This window comes from Pogonomyrmex barbatus, unplaced genomic scaffold, assembly GCF_055798465.1.
Source record: "Pogonomyrmex barbatus isolate J1 unplaced genomic scaffold, ASM5579846v1 scaffold23, whole genome shotgun sequence".
Lineage (NCBI taxonomy): Eukaryota > Metazoa > Arthropoda > Insecta > Hymenoptera > Formicidae > Pogonomyrmex > Pogonomyrmex barbatus.
The window spans coordinates 2,395,732-2,413,925 of NW_028297120.1; the positions used below are offsets into that span (position 1 = coordinate 2,395,732).

The 18,194-nt window shown below is 31.1% G+C and overlaps 2 protein-coding genes and 2 long non-coding RNA genes across 5 annotated transcripts; 2 read left to right on the forward strand and 2 right to left on the reverse strand.

Moving 5' to 3' along the window:
- Positions 1 to 451: 451 nt before the first annotated feature.
- Positions 452 to 1,124, reverse strand: LOC148936353 (uncharacterized). Its single transcript, XR_016139622.1, has 2 exons — positions 989 to 1,124; positions 452 to 908 (listed from the first exon to the last, which is right to left on the reverse strand). It is a non-coding gene; the product is annotated as an uncharacterized LOC148936353 (long non-coding RNA).
- A 391-nt stretch (positions 1,125 to 1,515) lies between these two features.
- On the forward strand, positions 1,516 to 4,165 carry LOC105434191 (uncharacterized). The gene is made up of 3 exons (XR_016139621.1): positions 1,516 to 1,823; positions 3,438 to 3,632; positions 3,789 to 4,165. It is a non-coding gene; the product is annotated as an uncharacterized LOC105434191 (long non-coding RNA).
- A 1,563-nt stretch (positions 4,166 to 5,728) lies between these two features.
- On the forward strand, positions 5,729 to 9,222 carry Non3 (Ribosome production factor 2-like protein Non3). 2 transcript variants are annotated; one of them, XM_011649825.3, is made up of 7 exons: positions 5,729 to 5,941; positions 6,029 to 6,065; positions 6,165 to 6,297; positions 6,400 to 6,839; positions 7,020 to 7,164; positions 7,262 to 7,440; positions 8,911 to 9,222. In XM_011649825.3, the coding sequence occupies exons 2-7, from the start codon at positions 6,043 to 6,045 to the stop codon at positions 8,918 to 8,920; spliced, it is 930 nt and encodes a 309-aa protein (XP_011648127.2). In that variant the 5' UTR covers positions 5,729 to 5,941; positions 6,029 to 6,042; the 3' UTR covers positions 8,921 to 9,222. The 2 variants fall into 2 exon arrangements, with proteins under 2 accessions (XP_011648127.2, XP_088934651.1); XM_089078525.1 differs by having other exon boundaries at positions 5,729 to 6,065.
- CysRS-m (cysteine--tRNA ligase-like protein, mitochondrial) lies at positions 7,459 to 11,467 on the reverse strand. The gene is made up of 9 exons (XM_011649827.3): positions 11,125 to 11,467; positions 10,219 to 10,675; positions 9,612 to 9,907; positions 9,293 to 9,500; positions 8,790 to 9,055; positions 8,582 to 8,718; positions 8,022 to 8,144; positions 7,646 to 7,906; positions 7,459 to 7,573 (listed from the first exon to the last, which is right to left on the reverse strand). The coding sequence occupies exons 2-9, from the start codon at positions 10,455 to 10,457 to the stop codon at positions 7,538 to 7,540; spliced, it is 1,566 nt and encodes a 521-aa protein (XP_011648129.2). The 5' UTR covers positions 10,458 to 10,675; positions 11,125 to 11,467; the 3' UTR covers positions 7,459 to 7,537.
- Between the last annotated feature and the right edge of the window lie 6,727 nt (positions 11,468 to 18,194).

Here is an 18,194-nt window from a genome sequence, read left to right on the forward strand (position 1 = left end):
CAGTTTATTTATAATTAGATAATATTTAATATTATTTATAATTAGATATTTATTTATAATTTCTTAATTTTATATATATTTGATGAATATTTATAAACTATAATCATGAACAAATCATGATCATAAATCATGAATACAAAATATTTTGCAAATAATGAAGATAAATTATAATAATTAAAAAGAACAGATAAGTAAACATTGTATTGTTATTTAGTATTAAGTTTTTAGAATATGAAGTAGTCATATCGGAATTTATAATCGATATTTGAGATTTAAGATTTATATATTCAGATCTAATGAAAAATTAAGAGCGGAATAAGAGAAGAATTAATCATGTTAAAATATCTTACTTCAAAGCTCTTCTGCTGAACGTAGTCAATATTTAAAAGTATTATACTTTACATAAATTACAATTTGCAAGAAATGGACAAAAAAAAACAAAATAACGCAATCAGTTTTAAATTCTGTAATTTCCAATAAAATTTTTTTTTATGTTTAACATATATAAATATAGATAATTATGTATATATAAATATGTCCAATATATGTGCATATTAATTTTTTTATAAAATTTCTATTTGATATAAAAAAATAATAAAAATTTAAATATATAAAAAATATGATGTAGTAAATGGGTAAATGAGAATCAGCGTTGTTTACGGTGCGCAATTGACATTCTTTACAACTTAAAAATATATAACATATGTTTCGATTTCTAGTTGAGTCATCCTTAGTGTATACAAAGAAAAGATAAGATACCGTGCTCCGACGTGCTCACTAACGTTAATTTCGCTAACTCGAATTATTATGATCGCATGGAATAACGTGCTGGTAAAGCATCCTTATGAACCCTGATCATTCAAAAGAAATGTAGTGTATAAGATCTGCTGCGGCAGTTATAATGTGTGCTATGTCGGACAAACAATGAGACAATTAAAAACGAGACTGCATGAACATCAGAATCATATAGGTAGGAACACGAACACACATTCAGTTATTACCAAACATAGATTGAATTACGATCATGAATTTGACTGGAACGGTGTGAAAGTATTAGACTGTGAACATAATTTGCAGAAACGGCTGATTTCAAAGACGCTTTTTATTAAGAGACAGAATAATTGTTTGAATTCACAGTCTGATACTAAATTCTTGCACCACGCATACGTTTCTGTCTTGAGCAATTTGTGACTTCGGCTTTGTTTTGATGATAAGTTGTTGAATTGTAGAGTCATTGCGCTCAGTCATTGCCTGGAGTTCAAGCATGTGGACGCGCTGTTAGTGTGCTGTTCGGTGCGAACCGCGCTGCATTCCTGCGTGTGCTTTGTTCGGTTTAGTGTGAGTCGTGTTCATCCGATAATTGACAACCCTTAAGATTGCCTAGTATCCATAGACATAGTATAGATAGACCGAGCATGCTATATACCAGGCAATGGACGACATGTGCGAGTGAGAAGAAACAGCACCTGATGTTTTTCTCTCTCTCTAATAGAAGAAGGTGGGAGAAACATTAAGTGGGGACTGTGTCTATGATAGGGATCATACATACAGTCCTCACTTAAGTTTCCCCCACCTTTTTTTATTAGAGAGACAGAAAAAAATCAGGTGCTGTTTCTTCTCACTCGCATATGTCGCCCATTGCCTGGTATGTAGCATGCTCGGTCTATCTATACTATATTTATAGTCCTATCTTTTTAAGAATGATAATAATTCGAGTTAGCGAAATTAAGTGAGTTTACGTTAGTGAGCACGTCGGATGAGCACGGTATCTTATCTTTATCTTTGTATACACTGAGGATGACTCAAGAGACTAGAGTCGAAACGTATGTTATATATTTTTAAGTTGTAATAAAGAATGTCAATTGCGCACCGTAAATAGCGCAGATTCTCATTTGCCCATTTATTATTTCATATCTAATACCGAGAATCACCTCATTAATATATAAAAAATAATTAAAAAAATCATTTTCACATTGTTTTTTTATATTTTTATATTATATATTATTATATAATATATATTGTTTATTTTGTATTATATATTATATTTTTATATATATTTTCAATCGTAAATATACATGATTATATATATATATATATTTGTAAAAAAAACAATGCGAAAATTATCTTTTTAATAATTTTTTGTTTTCTCATTATTACTAATATTTTTCTTATTTCAAACAAAATTTCCCAAACAAAAGAAAGAAATTAATATAAATATATATGAGTACATTTTATAAAATTTATATACTATAATTGTAAATTTATATATTATATATACTGTAATTATATACTGTAATTTATATTTATTGTACCTAAACATAAATTAAAGTACTTTAATTGGTTTAGTATTAACTTATTAAGATTAGTATAAAGCATTTTAGGTACGCTTTTGCTTTGATACATAAATTTAAAGTTTTACGTCTCGATTAAAGCCAAAATTTCGTTGGCGCAACTTAGTTTAGATAAAATATTTTAATATCATAATATTTAATATTATGATATAATATCATATGTATATATATATATATATATATATATATATATATATATATATATTATATACCATATTGTGCAAAAATTGCTTTTTTTTATATCTTCTCGGGTGAAGAGAACGGTAAAGTTAGAACGGTAAAGGCTTTATGTCAGACCTTATATCCAACGATGTATCCGATAACAGGTTAAATTCACGTATTCCGTAATAAATCCATTCCATTAAATATTTGCCATAGGGAACCGGTTATGAAAAAACGGAACGAAATCATTCTGATTGGTTAACTCCTCACCATTTTCCTTCCCGTTACTATTCCGTTCCGCTATTTCCTTGTCCATGGGGACGTACTTACATTGCGTTCTACTGTTCTTGTTAGAACGATTAAGACTCTAGAATAGTTTCAGAGAATATCACCAGAGTAAGCAATTGTAAACTTTTTTGTCACGTTGGCTTTCTTCATTATTGTATTATTTTTAATATTTGACAATTGATGTAAATAATATATTATTTTTCATAGACATATAATATAGATCCCGCATACCATATACTCTTCTATACCACCAGTTGAGTTTGGCAGAACGAGAGAGGCAAAATATCGGGGAATATTTGTCCTTTACTGTACGCGCATTATTGACAAATAAAAATGGCCTACTCGAGAATCATCTGATATCCGTAGCAATATACTTGTATTTAAAATGAAATAATATATTTTTAAGTTTATTGAATACGAGAAAGAAAATTTTAATAAAGCTATAAAGAACAATATAATAAAGAACAATATAATTGTTCATCACGACTGTCATATAATCTGTCAATAGATCATCGCGCATCTTATCTGCGTAGAGAGAAAGAGAGAACTTCCCCTATATTTTGCCTCTCGCACCGTTCTGCCAAGGACTGATATATATAGCTAATGTTGAACCTATTATGGGTGCTTTCCAACAAGGAGAGTTTGGTGTTACACAGTGTGACATAGAGAGGCACTGTAAGACACAGTTATAGAGTTTAATTGGAACATAAGTTACTAAACACGCTCACTAGAGAGCGTAAAAGTCTGTGACGTAGAGAAGACAATAACGCATAAACATGAACGCAAATTCTACTATCATTTGGAAGCCGCGGCTATTTTCTAAGAATATCGGTATCAGTATCAGTATCAGTAGAACAGAAGTGTTTTATTACATATATTTTTATATATATTTATATATATATTTTTTTCAATTATGATAAATTTCTTAGTTATATATAATTTATAATACTGTAATGAAATAAAATTAATCATTAAATATTTTTACAGATTAGAAAAGAAATATTGTTTATCTTGCTTAAAACATCAAATGAAAGTGACAACAGCCGTTCGAACGATAGTTCGGAAGAGTCAAGCATGAGTATCAACGGAACATACTACCTCAATTTCCTCTTCTAGTAGTGATGAAAATGTTAATTTGCTATATTTTCTTTTAATGGAACATTTGACAAGTGGAAGTAAAAGGCATCGGATTAATGATTATCTTGAAATGTCGATTTGTGGACCGAACAAGAATTTAAAGAGAATTTACGGTTATCAAGACGTTCAGCATTATATTTAATTGATAAGAAATGTATAAGAGAAAAATATTCAATGACAGTTTAATTTTATTACAATATAAAATAAAATTTAAGTAAAAAAATGAACATCCATCCATTTTTTATATTAATTTATTATAATTAATTAATTTATGACTATTTTGATTATTTTGCAATTTTAGTATCTCTATTATTTAATAATATATTATCACGCTTTCCACGTGTTTAATACACGTGCACTTAAATCAATGCACATGCAAAGTAAAAAATATTGCTATTGATTAGAATGAGATGGTGTATATTTTTTTCACTCTACCAAAACACGTTATTGGTTAAAGTGAGATGGTGTATATTTCTTTCTTTCTCGTATGATTTAGCCAAAACATGGTGGATCAGAGTCTCTGATTGGCGGATCAGAGTCGTGGCCAGTCTTTGATTGTAGTGTCTCTATACTGTGCTATCACTGTCCGGATTATACCCACAATAATGAAGACAGAGAGAAGCTTGAGAGTAATGTTAATCTTATTCGCGTAATGTGCACATTCTCTTCCATGCTAGATGCAAGAGTGATAAAGACGATATGGATATGACTGTCCATCAATAAGGGTACAGCTAAAGGATACAGCTAAAACGCGTCCACTCTCAAGCTTCTCTTAGTGTCGGTCCACAATAAGTATTTAATCTTTAAGCCGTAAGTAATTGACTAATCATAGTCGAGTATTCTTTTCATATTCGATTATAATTGGTCAATTTCTTACTTTTTAAAGCTTAAATCACTTATTGTGGACCGACACTTAGGCTTCTCTCTGATAAAGATTAGGGCTGCGTTCCGATATTCACTACTGAAAATATATAGTTTAGGTCACGTATATTATAGATTTTCAGACAGTGAATATCGGAACGCAGCTTAGGGAAAAAAAGAATTTTCAAAAATTTTTTCTAAAATTTTTTCTTATAACTAATAAAAAATTATATCAAACGATAAATTTAATATAATATTAACACTGAACTGTCTTTTCATGCAGATGCACACTCATTTGCAAACCTTTATAAATTAGCATCTCATTACCTATTACGAGGAAATCGCAAAATAGCATAGGATTTTTGTATGAATCATTTTGCTCACTTTAATCTGTTCACGAAAAATGCGTTGTGATTTCTAGAATATTCGATATATAAATAGGAAGTATTCTTTGAAATAGATATTTCACTGGAGTTGCGCACATTGCGCATGTGCGAAGAATCGATTCCAAGGATGCGTTCCTTTATTCACTCCGAGTGCTCATACTATGACGTAATGGAAGTGTACTGCGACTATCGTTCCGTTTTAGTTTCGTGCGCTTTCTAACTGCTTCAAGATTATAAAACGGAACGCAGTTGCAGTATGTTTTCAAATTCCAACTGAAAATGGCTGGCATATGTAATATTAAAAAAAATATAATATATATAAATATATATATAATATAAATATATATATAATATATATAATATATATAAATAATTAATAATAATAAAAAAATTAATAATAATATTAATATCAATAATAACAATAATAAAAAATAATTAATAATAATAAATAATTTCATAATATTATATAATACCATAATAATTTTATTATATTATATTATTTCATATTATACACTTTATTTTCTTCAGCATCAATTAAAGTTATTTCAGTCTTCATGGAAGCAGCCATCTTTGTGCTCTAACTGCTTTACCTCGCTGGTTGCAGTAGCCGCAACAGGAAGTATGTCAAAATCAATGACGTCATAGAATTCAAGGCAATACTTTCGGAGTGCACTACTCTCTATATCGGAACGCTATTCGTAGTACTCGGAGTGAATAAAGGAACGCACCCTAAATGCACACGTGCAATCGCGATCAGTATGTGTTTAGGTTATTTGTTCGCTAAAGAATACAATATATAAATATATTATATATTATATAAAAGTGTGATTTGTTTTAATTTAGAGTGACATTGCGCCATGCCTTCCGTAAACAGAATCGTGTAAGTCTCATGTATTTATATATTAATATTTTACCTTAATATATAGAATAATATATATTGTGCATGTGCATTATAACTTTGTATAATATTCATTTATAGACAACCAATTACCCATAAGGGTAAGAAAGCTATATTGAAGAAAGAACCTAAATTAATAGAGGATCTTAAGGAAGCTTTGTTCCTCAAAGGTACACGAACGTCACAAATAGTTATTGATATCATGAAAGATTTGGTAAGCAAATGTGTGAAATAATTTTTATTCATTATATTTATATTGCTTCAATATTTATAGCAACAGAAATTGACAAAATTTTTAATTATATACACTTTTCAGTATGATCTGAAAAAACCTAATGTACAAATGATGCAGAAGAAAAATGATATAATACCATTTGAAGATATTACACCTATTGAGAAATTTACGTTTAAGTATAACACATCTCTTTTCATGATGGCTCTGCACAATAAGAAACGTCCTCATAATCTTGTGATGGGTCGAATGTACGAACGTACATTACTGGATATGATAGAGTTTGGCATAGAAAACTATAAAGGATTAAAGGATTTCAAAGTTGAGAAGATTACCTCAGGATTAAAACCATTGTTGATTTTTAACGGTGAACTCTTTGAGACTAACCATGAATATGGCAGGATTAAAAACTTGCTTGTTGACATGTTTCAAAGGGAAGAAGTCCAGAAAATCAGATTGCAAGGTCTCGAACATGTTTTGAGTTTTACAGCTGTTGAGAATAAAATACTTTTACGCAGCTACAGGTAGGATAGATGTAAAATTAAATATTAATTTTTTTCAATTTTTTGACTGCTTTTTTTAGATTAATCATCTATTATAAAAACAAATATTGTTATATGTAATAATTATAAAGTATCTTAAATAGGTAAAAAAATATGCTTAGTAAGTACAATTTAAATTATTATATATTTTTAATATTTCAGAATATTTTTGAAAAAATCTAATACAAGAATACCTAAGATAGAACTTGAAGAAATAGGACCATGTGCAGATTTACTATGCAGACGCAATAAGTTTGCTTCTGAAGATTTGTTCAAGACAGCTTGTAAAAAACCTAAAGTCATCAAGGTATTGTTTTATAAATAATTTGGACTTTGAGGATTTGTTAATAAATGATATAGGAAAAAGATGGATATTTTAATTTGATGATTACAATATATTATAGGTGAAGATGAGGAAGAATATCTCTAAGGATACATTTGGAACTACATATGGCCGTATACATGTTGGATCACAAAATATTAACTCTATTCAAACAAGGAAGATGAAAGGTTTAAAGAAAACATTATCAGAAAAGAATATCCAAAAGAGAAAACTCGCTACTGATAATAGTGATGATACGAAGTAATTAAAAACTACAGATTGATAAAATTATTGAGTCTATTATTAAATTAAAATAATTTTAATACATTTCTATGTAGGATATACATGTTATTATACATTATTTCCAACTCCAACTGCTAATATTTTGCTGATCCTGTAATCAATGTGACGCATCTTATAGAATTAATACTTTATTAACATATTTAAATACGATTACAAAACTTACCTTCACCACAATTCCACAAGTATTTAAGCACTTTCGTGCATTGTCGCATTCTTTCAACAAAACTGTATCTTTGGGATTTTGCTCAAGCGCTCTGATTCTGACAGCTCGCCTAAAGTTCAGAAAATGGTCAATAATGTCTTCAATTTGCCTGTTATCTATTGTTAATTTTGTGGATCGTGACATGCCAAGTTTCGAGAGAGTACTCGAGAGATAATTCGAAACAGCGGCAACAGCACTTACATTATTACTACGTGATATTATCTGTAATTAAAATAGAAGCTAAATGACTTGTAAATATGCGAGCAATACGAGCGATATAATAAGATTTGAAATACTACAGACATGAATTTATCAATATCTTATGCAATTGACTTACATTATCTTGACGAAGTATCTTGTTTCCTACTCCAACAAGATTTATAATAGCATGCATTGCTTTTGAAGTGTCAAAATCATCTGTCAACGCTGTGTGAATTTGATTTCTTGTGTCATATAAAGTCTAAAAAGTGTTTAAATTACATGATTAATATCAGAGTATAAGTTTTTTTTATTAATATATATGTTTTATATATTATATATAGAATGTTTCACATGTATTTTGACTATCTGCAATATTTCTATTGTTTTTGATATATAAAAATATCTGACAAAAAAGTTATACTGTTTGATAAAACAATTAATAGAAAGTTGTTTTTTTTAGAGATAAACAAATTTCAAAATCAAGATAATTTTAAAAAAATAGAAATATATGTTTTTATTTGCTTCACATAATTAGCATCAAAAGGAAGTTCATGTATATGGCATAAAAAAATAGAATATTTATAAAATTATAATTAATTATTATAAATTCTTTATATAACTTGTATATTGTACAAAAAACAAACGTTAAAAAATGAATTAATTTATTATAAAGCAAAAGATCATTTGATATCTTACTGTAAACAAAAGATTTTCATCAATTTCACCAGTTTTAAATGTTCCAGCAACATAATTATCACAATCATTTATGAAATTATGAAGCTTCTTATTTAACGATACTGCGCCTTGCATAATTTCTTCAGTAAATTCGATATCTGCAATAAAATTTAATTTATTTATATATATGAATTACATAAAGCAAATATTGAGAAATTATCGTATGTACCATTTCGATAATGAGAAAGTAGACACAGCATTCTAAGATCATTTGCTGAATATTTTTTGAGATAATCTTGTATGCTTATAGTATTTCTTAGACTCTTCGACATTTTTACATCTCCTTTCAGGCTTAAGTGACCACAGTGAAGCCAATAATTAACCCATTGGTCAACATCATGATAACAACAAGATTGTGCCTCTTCATTCTCATGATGTGGAAATGCCAAATCTATTCCACCACTGTGCATATCAATAGAACTTCCAAAGACTGTGCTGATAAAAGTATGTATTACTGTATAGATCAATACTGTCATACAAATAAAAATATATTTAATAAATTTTGTATAGTAGTTATAGTATAGTAGTTGTATAGTTATACAAAGTATATGTGTATATATATGTATATGTGTATAACATTATAAACAAATATATAAACAAAATCTAGAATTTGAAATCCATAAAAGACTTCCCATATAAAACATAAAGAAGAGAACTGATTTTTAAAATTACCTTGCAATTGCACTGCATTCTATGTGCCATCCTGGTCTACCATAGCCCCATGGAGATTTCCAAGATGGTTTGTTATCTTTCACTGCTTTCCACAATGCAAAGTCTAAAGATGATTTTTTATTCAAATGCTGATCTTTCCTAATATCAGGCGTAGGAATTGATAATTTACCATATTTTTTGTACTTGTTTGTATTAAAATAGACAGATCCTAAATAAAATACATCTTGTGAGGCTAGACAATATTTGAATAGTGCTAGATAATATTTATTTTTTATATTATCTTATAGTAACAAGATCAGGATGATAACAAATAATGTACCATCTTTTGTAATATAACCATCATCCTTGGCTATAAGTCTTTCGATAAATTGAATGATTTGAGGTATATAATCTGTAACTCTACAGCATAAATATGGCTTGCGGATATTTAATTCATTCATATCTGTAAAAAATTCAGCTTCAAATTGCCTCGATAAAGTTTTGAAATCCTTTTCACTTTCAATGGAACGTTTTATTATTTTGTCATCAATATCGGTTATACCCATAACTAGTAACACATCTATATTCAAGTAATCTGATAGAATTCGATGGATGATGTCTGATTTTATATAAGTGCTACAAAAAAATAATTATTAATTAATTTTTTACATAAGAAATAATTGAAACTACTAGCCAATTGATTAAGAATTTTGGATTAAATTGTAATTAAAATAAATATAAAAATAATATAAATACAAATGATATAAATACAAAAATGATATAATTATACAAAAATGATATAAATTGTAATTTTGATGATGATAAAACAATCTATGACTGTGGTAAATGTAAAAAAATGTTAAATTAAATATCAATCTAATTGATGGCAGTTTAATTATAATAGTAATGAACAGCATATATGAAAGTTCTGTAAATTCTATAATTACGTTGCATGTCCAATGTGCGCAGAGTCATATACTGTAGGTCCGCAGATATACCACTTTAAAACATTGTTAGTTTTCAGGATCAGTGGCACCTTGCATTTCGTTATTGGATTATATATAAATACTTCTGTCTGATGTCCTATTGGCTTTATCCATTCTGGTCTTTCGTAACATTTCGTTTTAGTGTGTACAAAACGTTTGCATACTCGAATCAACTTACGCATTATACAAGTCGTATTCATTATTTTATTTTTTAATTTTTTAATTGTCCTGATGATTGTATTTAATTATTTTTCCTTTTCAAAGGATACATTCAGATTAAGTTCACTTAAATGTCTTCAATCACTTATTAATTATTTGACAGAAAATTTATTAAACTTTATATATATTTTAATACATTTTTTTATTTCGTGCAAAAACGTGTTGGGTCGATAGGAGGATGGGCTAACTTCAACTTGATCTAAAATGACCTACTCCTTATTTACAGTGCAGATATGTATCTGTACTCAATTATATTTTGTCTTATAGAAATGTTTCGTCATAAAACTTTGTTAAGATAATTTCTTTTACAATTACAAAGCTACTTATAGAGCCAATTTTGCAATTTAGCTTTTAAATAATTAAAATAAAACTACCTACTCCTTATTTACAGATATATATTTGAGTGCAGCTATATATTTGAGTACACCCATATATTATCTCGTAGAAGCAATATTCTGCCATGAATCTTTTTCTACGTATTTTTTCTACGTATTTTTTATAAAATTATGACTCTTGCTACAGAGCCGGTTTTGCAATTTGGCTCTTAAAAAAAAATTTACAATAGATGAAAATATTTACACTTTATTGCCCTATAGTGCAAATCTATTTACGCATAAATGAATTATTTATTTTTACACATTTTCTTACAAAAATCGTTCTGTAGCTTTCGTCAGGCAAATATTCTGATTATAAATATCATAGTTATATAGCTTATCTCGCAGCATTTTGGCTATAATATGGGTGAAAAGAAATTTATCTCCGATAGAGGTATCTCCATAAGAATAGGAATGACGGGCAACTCCGAATTGATTTAGAGATCTATGCGGTGATACTCCAAAACTCTGACTTCAGGTTTACCAACGCTGAGAAATAAAATCTTAGTTTCGATATGATACATGTCCATATATGTACAAATATCATCGCATTGTTTACGCGGACGCACTGCGGAGAGGAAAGATAGAAAAGGATGCGGAATCACGGTTTTTCATGTGCCATCCTTCTTCTACTATGCCAATGATGCACGAAGTACCAATAGCGATCAAAGCCGAAGCATATCGCTTTGCCAAATACGGCCTGGAAATGTTTTCGAAATAGAAATAAGATAGAAAGCATATGTATACTTATAATATTTAAAATTTATATGTATGTTTCAAAATGTATAATGATAAATAATAGTAATAGAATAATAGTAGAATGAAGTAATGCAAAATAGGGTAGGATATTTAACTTGCACATTTCGAAAAATTTATAAATTATAAGTTGTAGAAAAAAGTATTGTATATAAAAGTTGCATAATTTCGAGAGAGTCACATATATAGTGTATACATTTAATATATAGTATATAGTATAAAGTATATAGTATAAAGTATACATAGTATAAAGTATACATAGTATATAGTGTATACATTTTTTTTATAAGTGGCGGCATTTAAAAAATTTCAAAATCAACATCATTTTCTTAAATGGAATCATATATTTTTTTGTTATATAATATGATTGTTCTAATTATTTTGAATATAAAAGTATTAAAAGTATTAAATATAAAAGTATTAAAGTACAAATGTCAAAAAATCAATAGTTTAAGAGATATTTTATACTTTAATATTACATATTCTCTATATATTTTTTTATAACGCCAGACAGCCATATAGATCGTGACGATGTTTGCAAGATATCACAAAAGTATATCACAATATTCGCATGATATTTGAGATACGTACATGATATATCGAGTATAAACTAATAATTTACTATGTCCGCGTTATCTTATCTCGTAGATTTATCCCGTAATTTATGGAGATATACTGAATATATCTATAATATGCAATTAACTTATCTGAATGTCGACAAAATTACGGTTGCATTCCGATATTGACTGCTAGTACTAAAAATCTATAATATACGTGACATCCCTTACGGAAAATAAATAGAAAAAAATAAAAAAATGAAAAAAATGAGAGAAATTGATAAAACATTTTTTATCTCCTATCGCCGCATGTTTGTCTAAAACCGGTCACCCATCCACTTGGAGATCCTGTTCGATGTCGCTTAACATCTGTATTGGGATGAAACCTGCTATTAAAATGATAATATAAATAATGCGGAATTTTAATATAAAATATTATAGATCCGGTTAATGAATTTTACTTATTATTGTATAAATAATCCCGATTTTAAAATCTCGATTGCATATGTAATTCTTGTAGATAATTTAATTACATATATAGAGCCGTGAACCTATATTAACGAGAATTATTTTTCTTATAAAAATTATTTATAAATTGTTGTATGTATTTTGTTTACTTGTTTATGAATTTGTTAATAATTGTATTAAATATGGGAAATATTTTTCTTATTTATATATTATAGTTAATTAAGAAAGATAGTAATTAATGTTATGATAGTAATTAATGTTATTTCATTATTTAGTCATTAAAAATGACTTAAAAATGACGATTAAATGACAATATATTTATGGCGATAATATTTCGTGACAAATGTTACGTTTATTTTACGTCGTTTTTTAATACACTGACGTCGAATGACAAAAAATGACCTTAAATCATCGTCATAATGACATCATCTTGCTACTTGAGATATCTTCACCAGTATATTCCAAGATGTCTCCAATATATTCGCATTATATCTGAAGTATATCTGGGATATTTTAAGTAAATTCAGTATTATCTCAGTAATTCAATATATATAACAAAGTTTATTTATTATAGTCTATTATATCTGAGTATATCCTGAAAATATACAACAAATGATATTCTACACAGATTTTATACGAATAATCTTAGTATTTGATATGATCACAGTACGTTTAGTATAAATACAGAATATTTGTATGATATCACGTGCTGTTAGGAACTGTATCTTAATACTTTTATGCATACAATAAAAAGACATTGATGTTATGGAAAGCTAAAAAAAAATATGTATTTACATTTTATCTATTGCATAATTCTTTTTTAAAGCAATTATGTATCTTCCTAACTAATTGGTTTGTCTCATTATTTTAAGCATAAAAATATTAAGGTATAAAATTATATAGGTATAAAAATATATAGGTATAAAAATATTAAGGTATACAGTTATAAAAAAAAAGAAATAGTTTGTGAAATGTTTTATATTGTACATCAGAATATGTGAAACTAAAATATAAAATATCTTATAAACTATTGATTTTTCGACATTTGTATTTTAGTATTTTTATATTCAGAATAACAAGAGGCATTATATTACATATAACAAAAATATATATTTCCATTTAAAAAATGAAATTAATTCTGAAATTTTTTAAATAGAATTTAAATTTTTAAAATTATTATAAATTTTTATAATTTTTATAATTTAAAATTTTATAAATCTTCATTTATAAAAAAAACTTGTACTCTATGTAATGACCCCCTCGAAGTCATACGACTTTTATATATAACAATTTTTTATATAATTTACAAGTTTTTAGAAGTCTGTAAGTTAGCTGCCTCATCTTATTTACAAGGTGTTTCATTTTAAGTGATATAGTCGATTATCTCGCGAATCGATGATTTTATTGAAAAATTTTTCAAAAGTTGCATGACTTGAAGGGGGACACATGATGGAAATATGGACTTGACTTTGAGTGACCTCGTCAAAATCAGGTCAAGTCATTAATGTTTTTTTAAATGGAAACCCTTATTTTTTATTACATATTCTTGTAGCTTATCTCGAGAGCTTTCCAAATTGCTTTTTCTTTTGGATGTCTTCTCGGGTGAAGAGAACGATTAAAGTGGCTTTACGTCGGACCGTCCAATGATGTATTTGATAACAGATTAGATTCACGTAATAAATCCGTTTCATTAAATGTTTGCCATGAGGAACCCGGTCATGAACAAACGGAATGGAATAATTTTGATTGGTTAGCCCTCAACTATGTTTCCTTTCCGTTACTATTCCGTTCCGTTATTTTCTTCTTCATGAGGATGCACCCCAAGCTACCAGTATGTTACCATTAAAATATCCCCATATATATAAATCTAGTAATATCCGCTAAAACATTTCTTCTTTTTGAAGAAGCTATATTGCCTCGTGAAACTTTTTTTGATATATTCCTTATATAATAATAATTATGCAGGGCGCGACAGAGTTTGCATTTTGACTCTCAAAAATTTATAATAAACAAAATAGGCTAACTGCACCTAACCCGCGAGGAGCTACACGATTTGCACGTTACTTAAAATTTTATTTTGATCTTTTTTCCAAAAAAGTGGCTCTGTCGCGACCTGCTAATGATTCTACTGATTACGAATATCACGATTTTTTTATGATTCTCTCTATATTTTAACCATAATAATATACTAGTGTTACATCGGGTCGACTGACGGGTTTTTCGAACGCACCTGGTTTTTTCTATTCCGGATGCACGGCTCATAGTTGCCCCTCCTTTCCCCTTCTTCTACGCTCTAATGTTAGGTAGAGAGAGCAGGAGGTTGATTAATCTGCGCGAGAAAATCACGCCCGAAGTGGAGTGGGATCGGTCTGAAAGATATCTATTAGATTCGGAAAAAATTAACGGAGACCGACTGGATTTGAACTCGGGATCCCTCGTCTACCAATCCGACACTTAGTCTGCACGACCACGACGGCTCCTCTCTGTTAGTGTTTATATTCCGAATCTCTTTCATGACCGCTTACGGTCGTCTAATTCTTACAGTTCGGCCATTCTGGTATTACATTCGTCCCGAATGTACCGAGTCTTCCTCTATCGGATTTTTATCCGAAACTTGGAGCTTCTGCTCCCGACTTTCGATCACTTTCTTGAACGACCGACACGACTCCTTTGGAGTACTACTCCGCGACTTTTTTTCCCGTTCATTTCTCTTGAACGACCGACACGACTTTGGAGTACTACCCCCGACTTTTTCCGTTCACTCCTGAACGATCGACTTGTCAGGTAACATAGGCTGAATCTTCTCTGAGGTAACATAGGCTGAATCCCACTTCTGAGATTGAAAGATATCTATTAGATTCGGAAAAAATTAACGGAGACCGACTGGATTTGAACTCGGGATCCCTCGTCTACCAATCCGACACTTAGTCTGCACGACCACGACGGCTCCTCTCTGTTAGTGTTTATATTCCGAATCTCTTTCATGACCGCTTACGGTCGTCTAATTCTTACAGTTCGGCCATTCTGGTATTACATTCGTCCCGAATGTACCGAGTCTTCCTCTATCGGATTTTTATCCGAAACTTGGAGCTTCTGCTCCCGACTTTCGATCACTTTCTTGAACGACCGACACGACTCCTTTGGAGTACTACTCCACGACTTTTTTCCCGTTCATTTCTCTTGAACGATCGACAACGACTTTGGAGTACTACCCCCGACTTTTTCCGTTCACTCCTGAACGATCGACTTGTCAGGTAACATAGGCTGAATCTTCTCTGAGGTAACATAGGCTGAATCCCACTTCTGAGATTGAAAGATATCTATTAGATTCGGAAAAAATTAACGGAGACCGACTGGATTTGAACTCGGGATCCCTCGTCTACCAATCCGACACTTAGTCTGCACGACCACGACGGCTCCTCTCTGTTAGTGTTTATATTCCGAATCTCTTTCATGACCGCTTACGGTCGTCTAATTCTTACAGGTCAATGTATACCTGAGTCCGAATGTGTTCGTCGGTCTGTTCTAATTGGACCTGGAGGTCGACAAACGTTTGGAGACAATCCGCGTAATTTTCTAGTTCCCGGACGATGCTCAATGGAGTATAACAGCACTCACAGTGCTCGACGGCTTCCGTTTGGCCCACTTGCAGATGAGATAGTGCCAGGCGGAAGGTGATGGTGCCTTCCGGGATTGACTCTTTACAGCGGAAACAAATAATTGCCACGCAATTTTCGTACTGTGGCCTGGTTTCTACTCGTCGGTACACGAAATCAGTAGCGTATCGGACGTTGCTAGCGCGATAAAGTTGGCGGCAGGCGAGGTGGTGAGGCGCTGGACGTCGCCTAGACGTCCCGGATACATTGCGGATCTGAGCCAGTGCGAATCATTATTTATTATAGTCACAATTTACGGTTTCTACAATTTGTCGTAACTGGTTGACCTTACTATTTTAAATTTTGTTAAAGAATTATTTCAGGAAATATCCTCAAACTAATTGAAAACGCGGTTGAACTCGGGCCTAGCTCCGTCCGCTTCGAGTAGGTAAGGCGCGAAAAGAGAGTGCCATAAAATAAGGATCGGCGTCGGTCGGCCGCTTTCTCTTTTTTTCTTATCTGAATTCCTGACGAGCGCATCAGGAAAGTCTCAATTCGCGCGCGTAATGCAATATGGTTTAATTTTTTATTTTTTCCTTTCTCACGTACTCGGAATTGGGGCGGGTTCAAGTCTTGGATGCGGCTCTGCGATGATGATGTATTTCCCAGGGCGGATCCTCTTCTGGGATGGTGGGCGATTGTGACCTGGGGTATGGTGATGTCTCTCGGGTGCTCGCGAGCGTTGTGCATTCGCGAGAGTTCTTGGTGGTCGCGTAGTTCGTGGTAGTCCGTTGGTACGCGATGTTCGCGGAGTTGGAAAGAAAGTAAAGGGTCATGATAATAATAATGAGACAGGTGACTACTTTCAATTGATGACACTGTATTCCAAAGCATTCGCGTCACACTCGGTTAATATTAAATTATAACTATAATAAAAATTAGGATTATTACGTGAATTTGAATTAAGCTAGAAATTGGAACTAAAACTAGAACTTGGAATTGTACTTGAAATCAAGTACACTAGAATTTGGAAGATAACGGTCATAGTTAAACGCGGAAGAGATCTGAAGGGACAGGATCTCTTAGATTTAGTACTGCGCATCAAGTGAAGAGACGCGCCAAACGGCACTCTCGGATCTTGGTTTTTTTTCGCGCTTCTGAGTAGTGGAGGAACAGAGAGGCGCGCCAAAATACGTGGCGTGGGTTGCACAAAGAATAGATCTTACGGAGCTTATACTCCACTTACCTTCTAGCGGAATATTTAAGATCCGAATATAGTTATACCGAATATAGTTATCGCGGAGGTGCGTCGTCGCGTAGCATTGTACATTGAGGGAGCCGACTCACTACGGCGGCTTACGATGTTCGCGAGGAAGAGAGAGAGAGAGAGAGAGAGAGAGAGGGGGGAGAGAGAGAGATAAAGTAATCAAAACGAAAAGGTAGAAAGGTAACAAAAAATTTATCCCTAGGCTCCCCCGGACATAACATCTCTCCCTCTCCCCCGAAAGAAATGTGGGGCCTATTGTCCTACATTTCCTTTATGTTTCTTAGGTTGTAGGCATAAAAATTTGATTCATGTTTTAAGGAACATGCACATTACAAGGGTATAAATCTAATCTTAGTTCTAGACAACATCTTCACTTAGGTATTTTCGGAGTTTACTATATGATTTATCACCCGTCACTTTCTTTCTCCGTTCACTGTTTGCAAGTTCCTCCGGGATTGTCGGGCGCACTGTCGGTTTTCTCCGGTGCAGGGATTGGCATGAGACGTTCTCTGCTTGGCGATTCGGGATTCCTCGGAGATCTTCCCAGATGCAGCAACAGATTGGTTACAGAGGACCACACTGTTCCCAATAAGTGGATGCTCCATTCGAAGATTTGGTGCAATGCGTAGCCATGTATTATAGTGTCAATGGTTAGTTTCACTAATCTGACTATTATGAATATTGTCAAGACTCCCGCGCT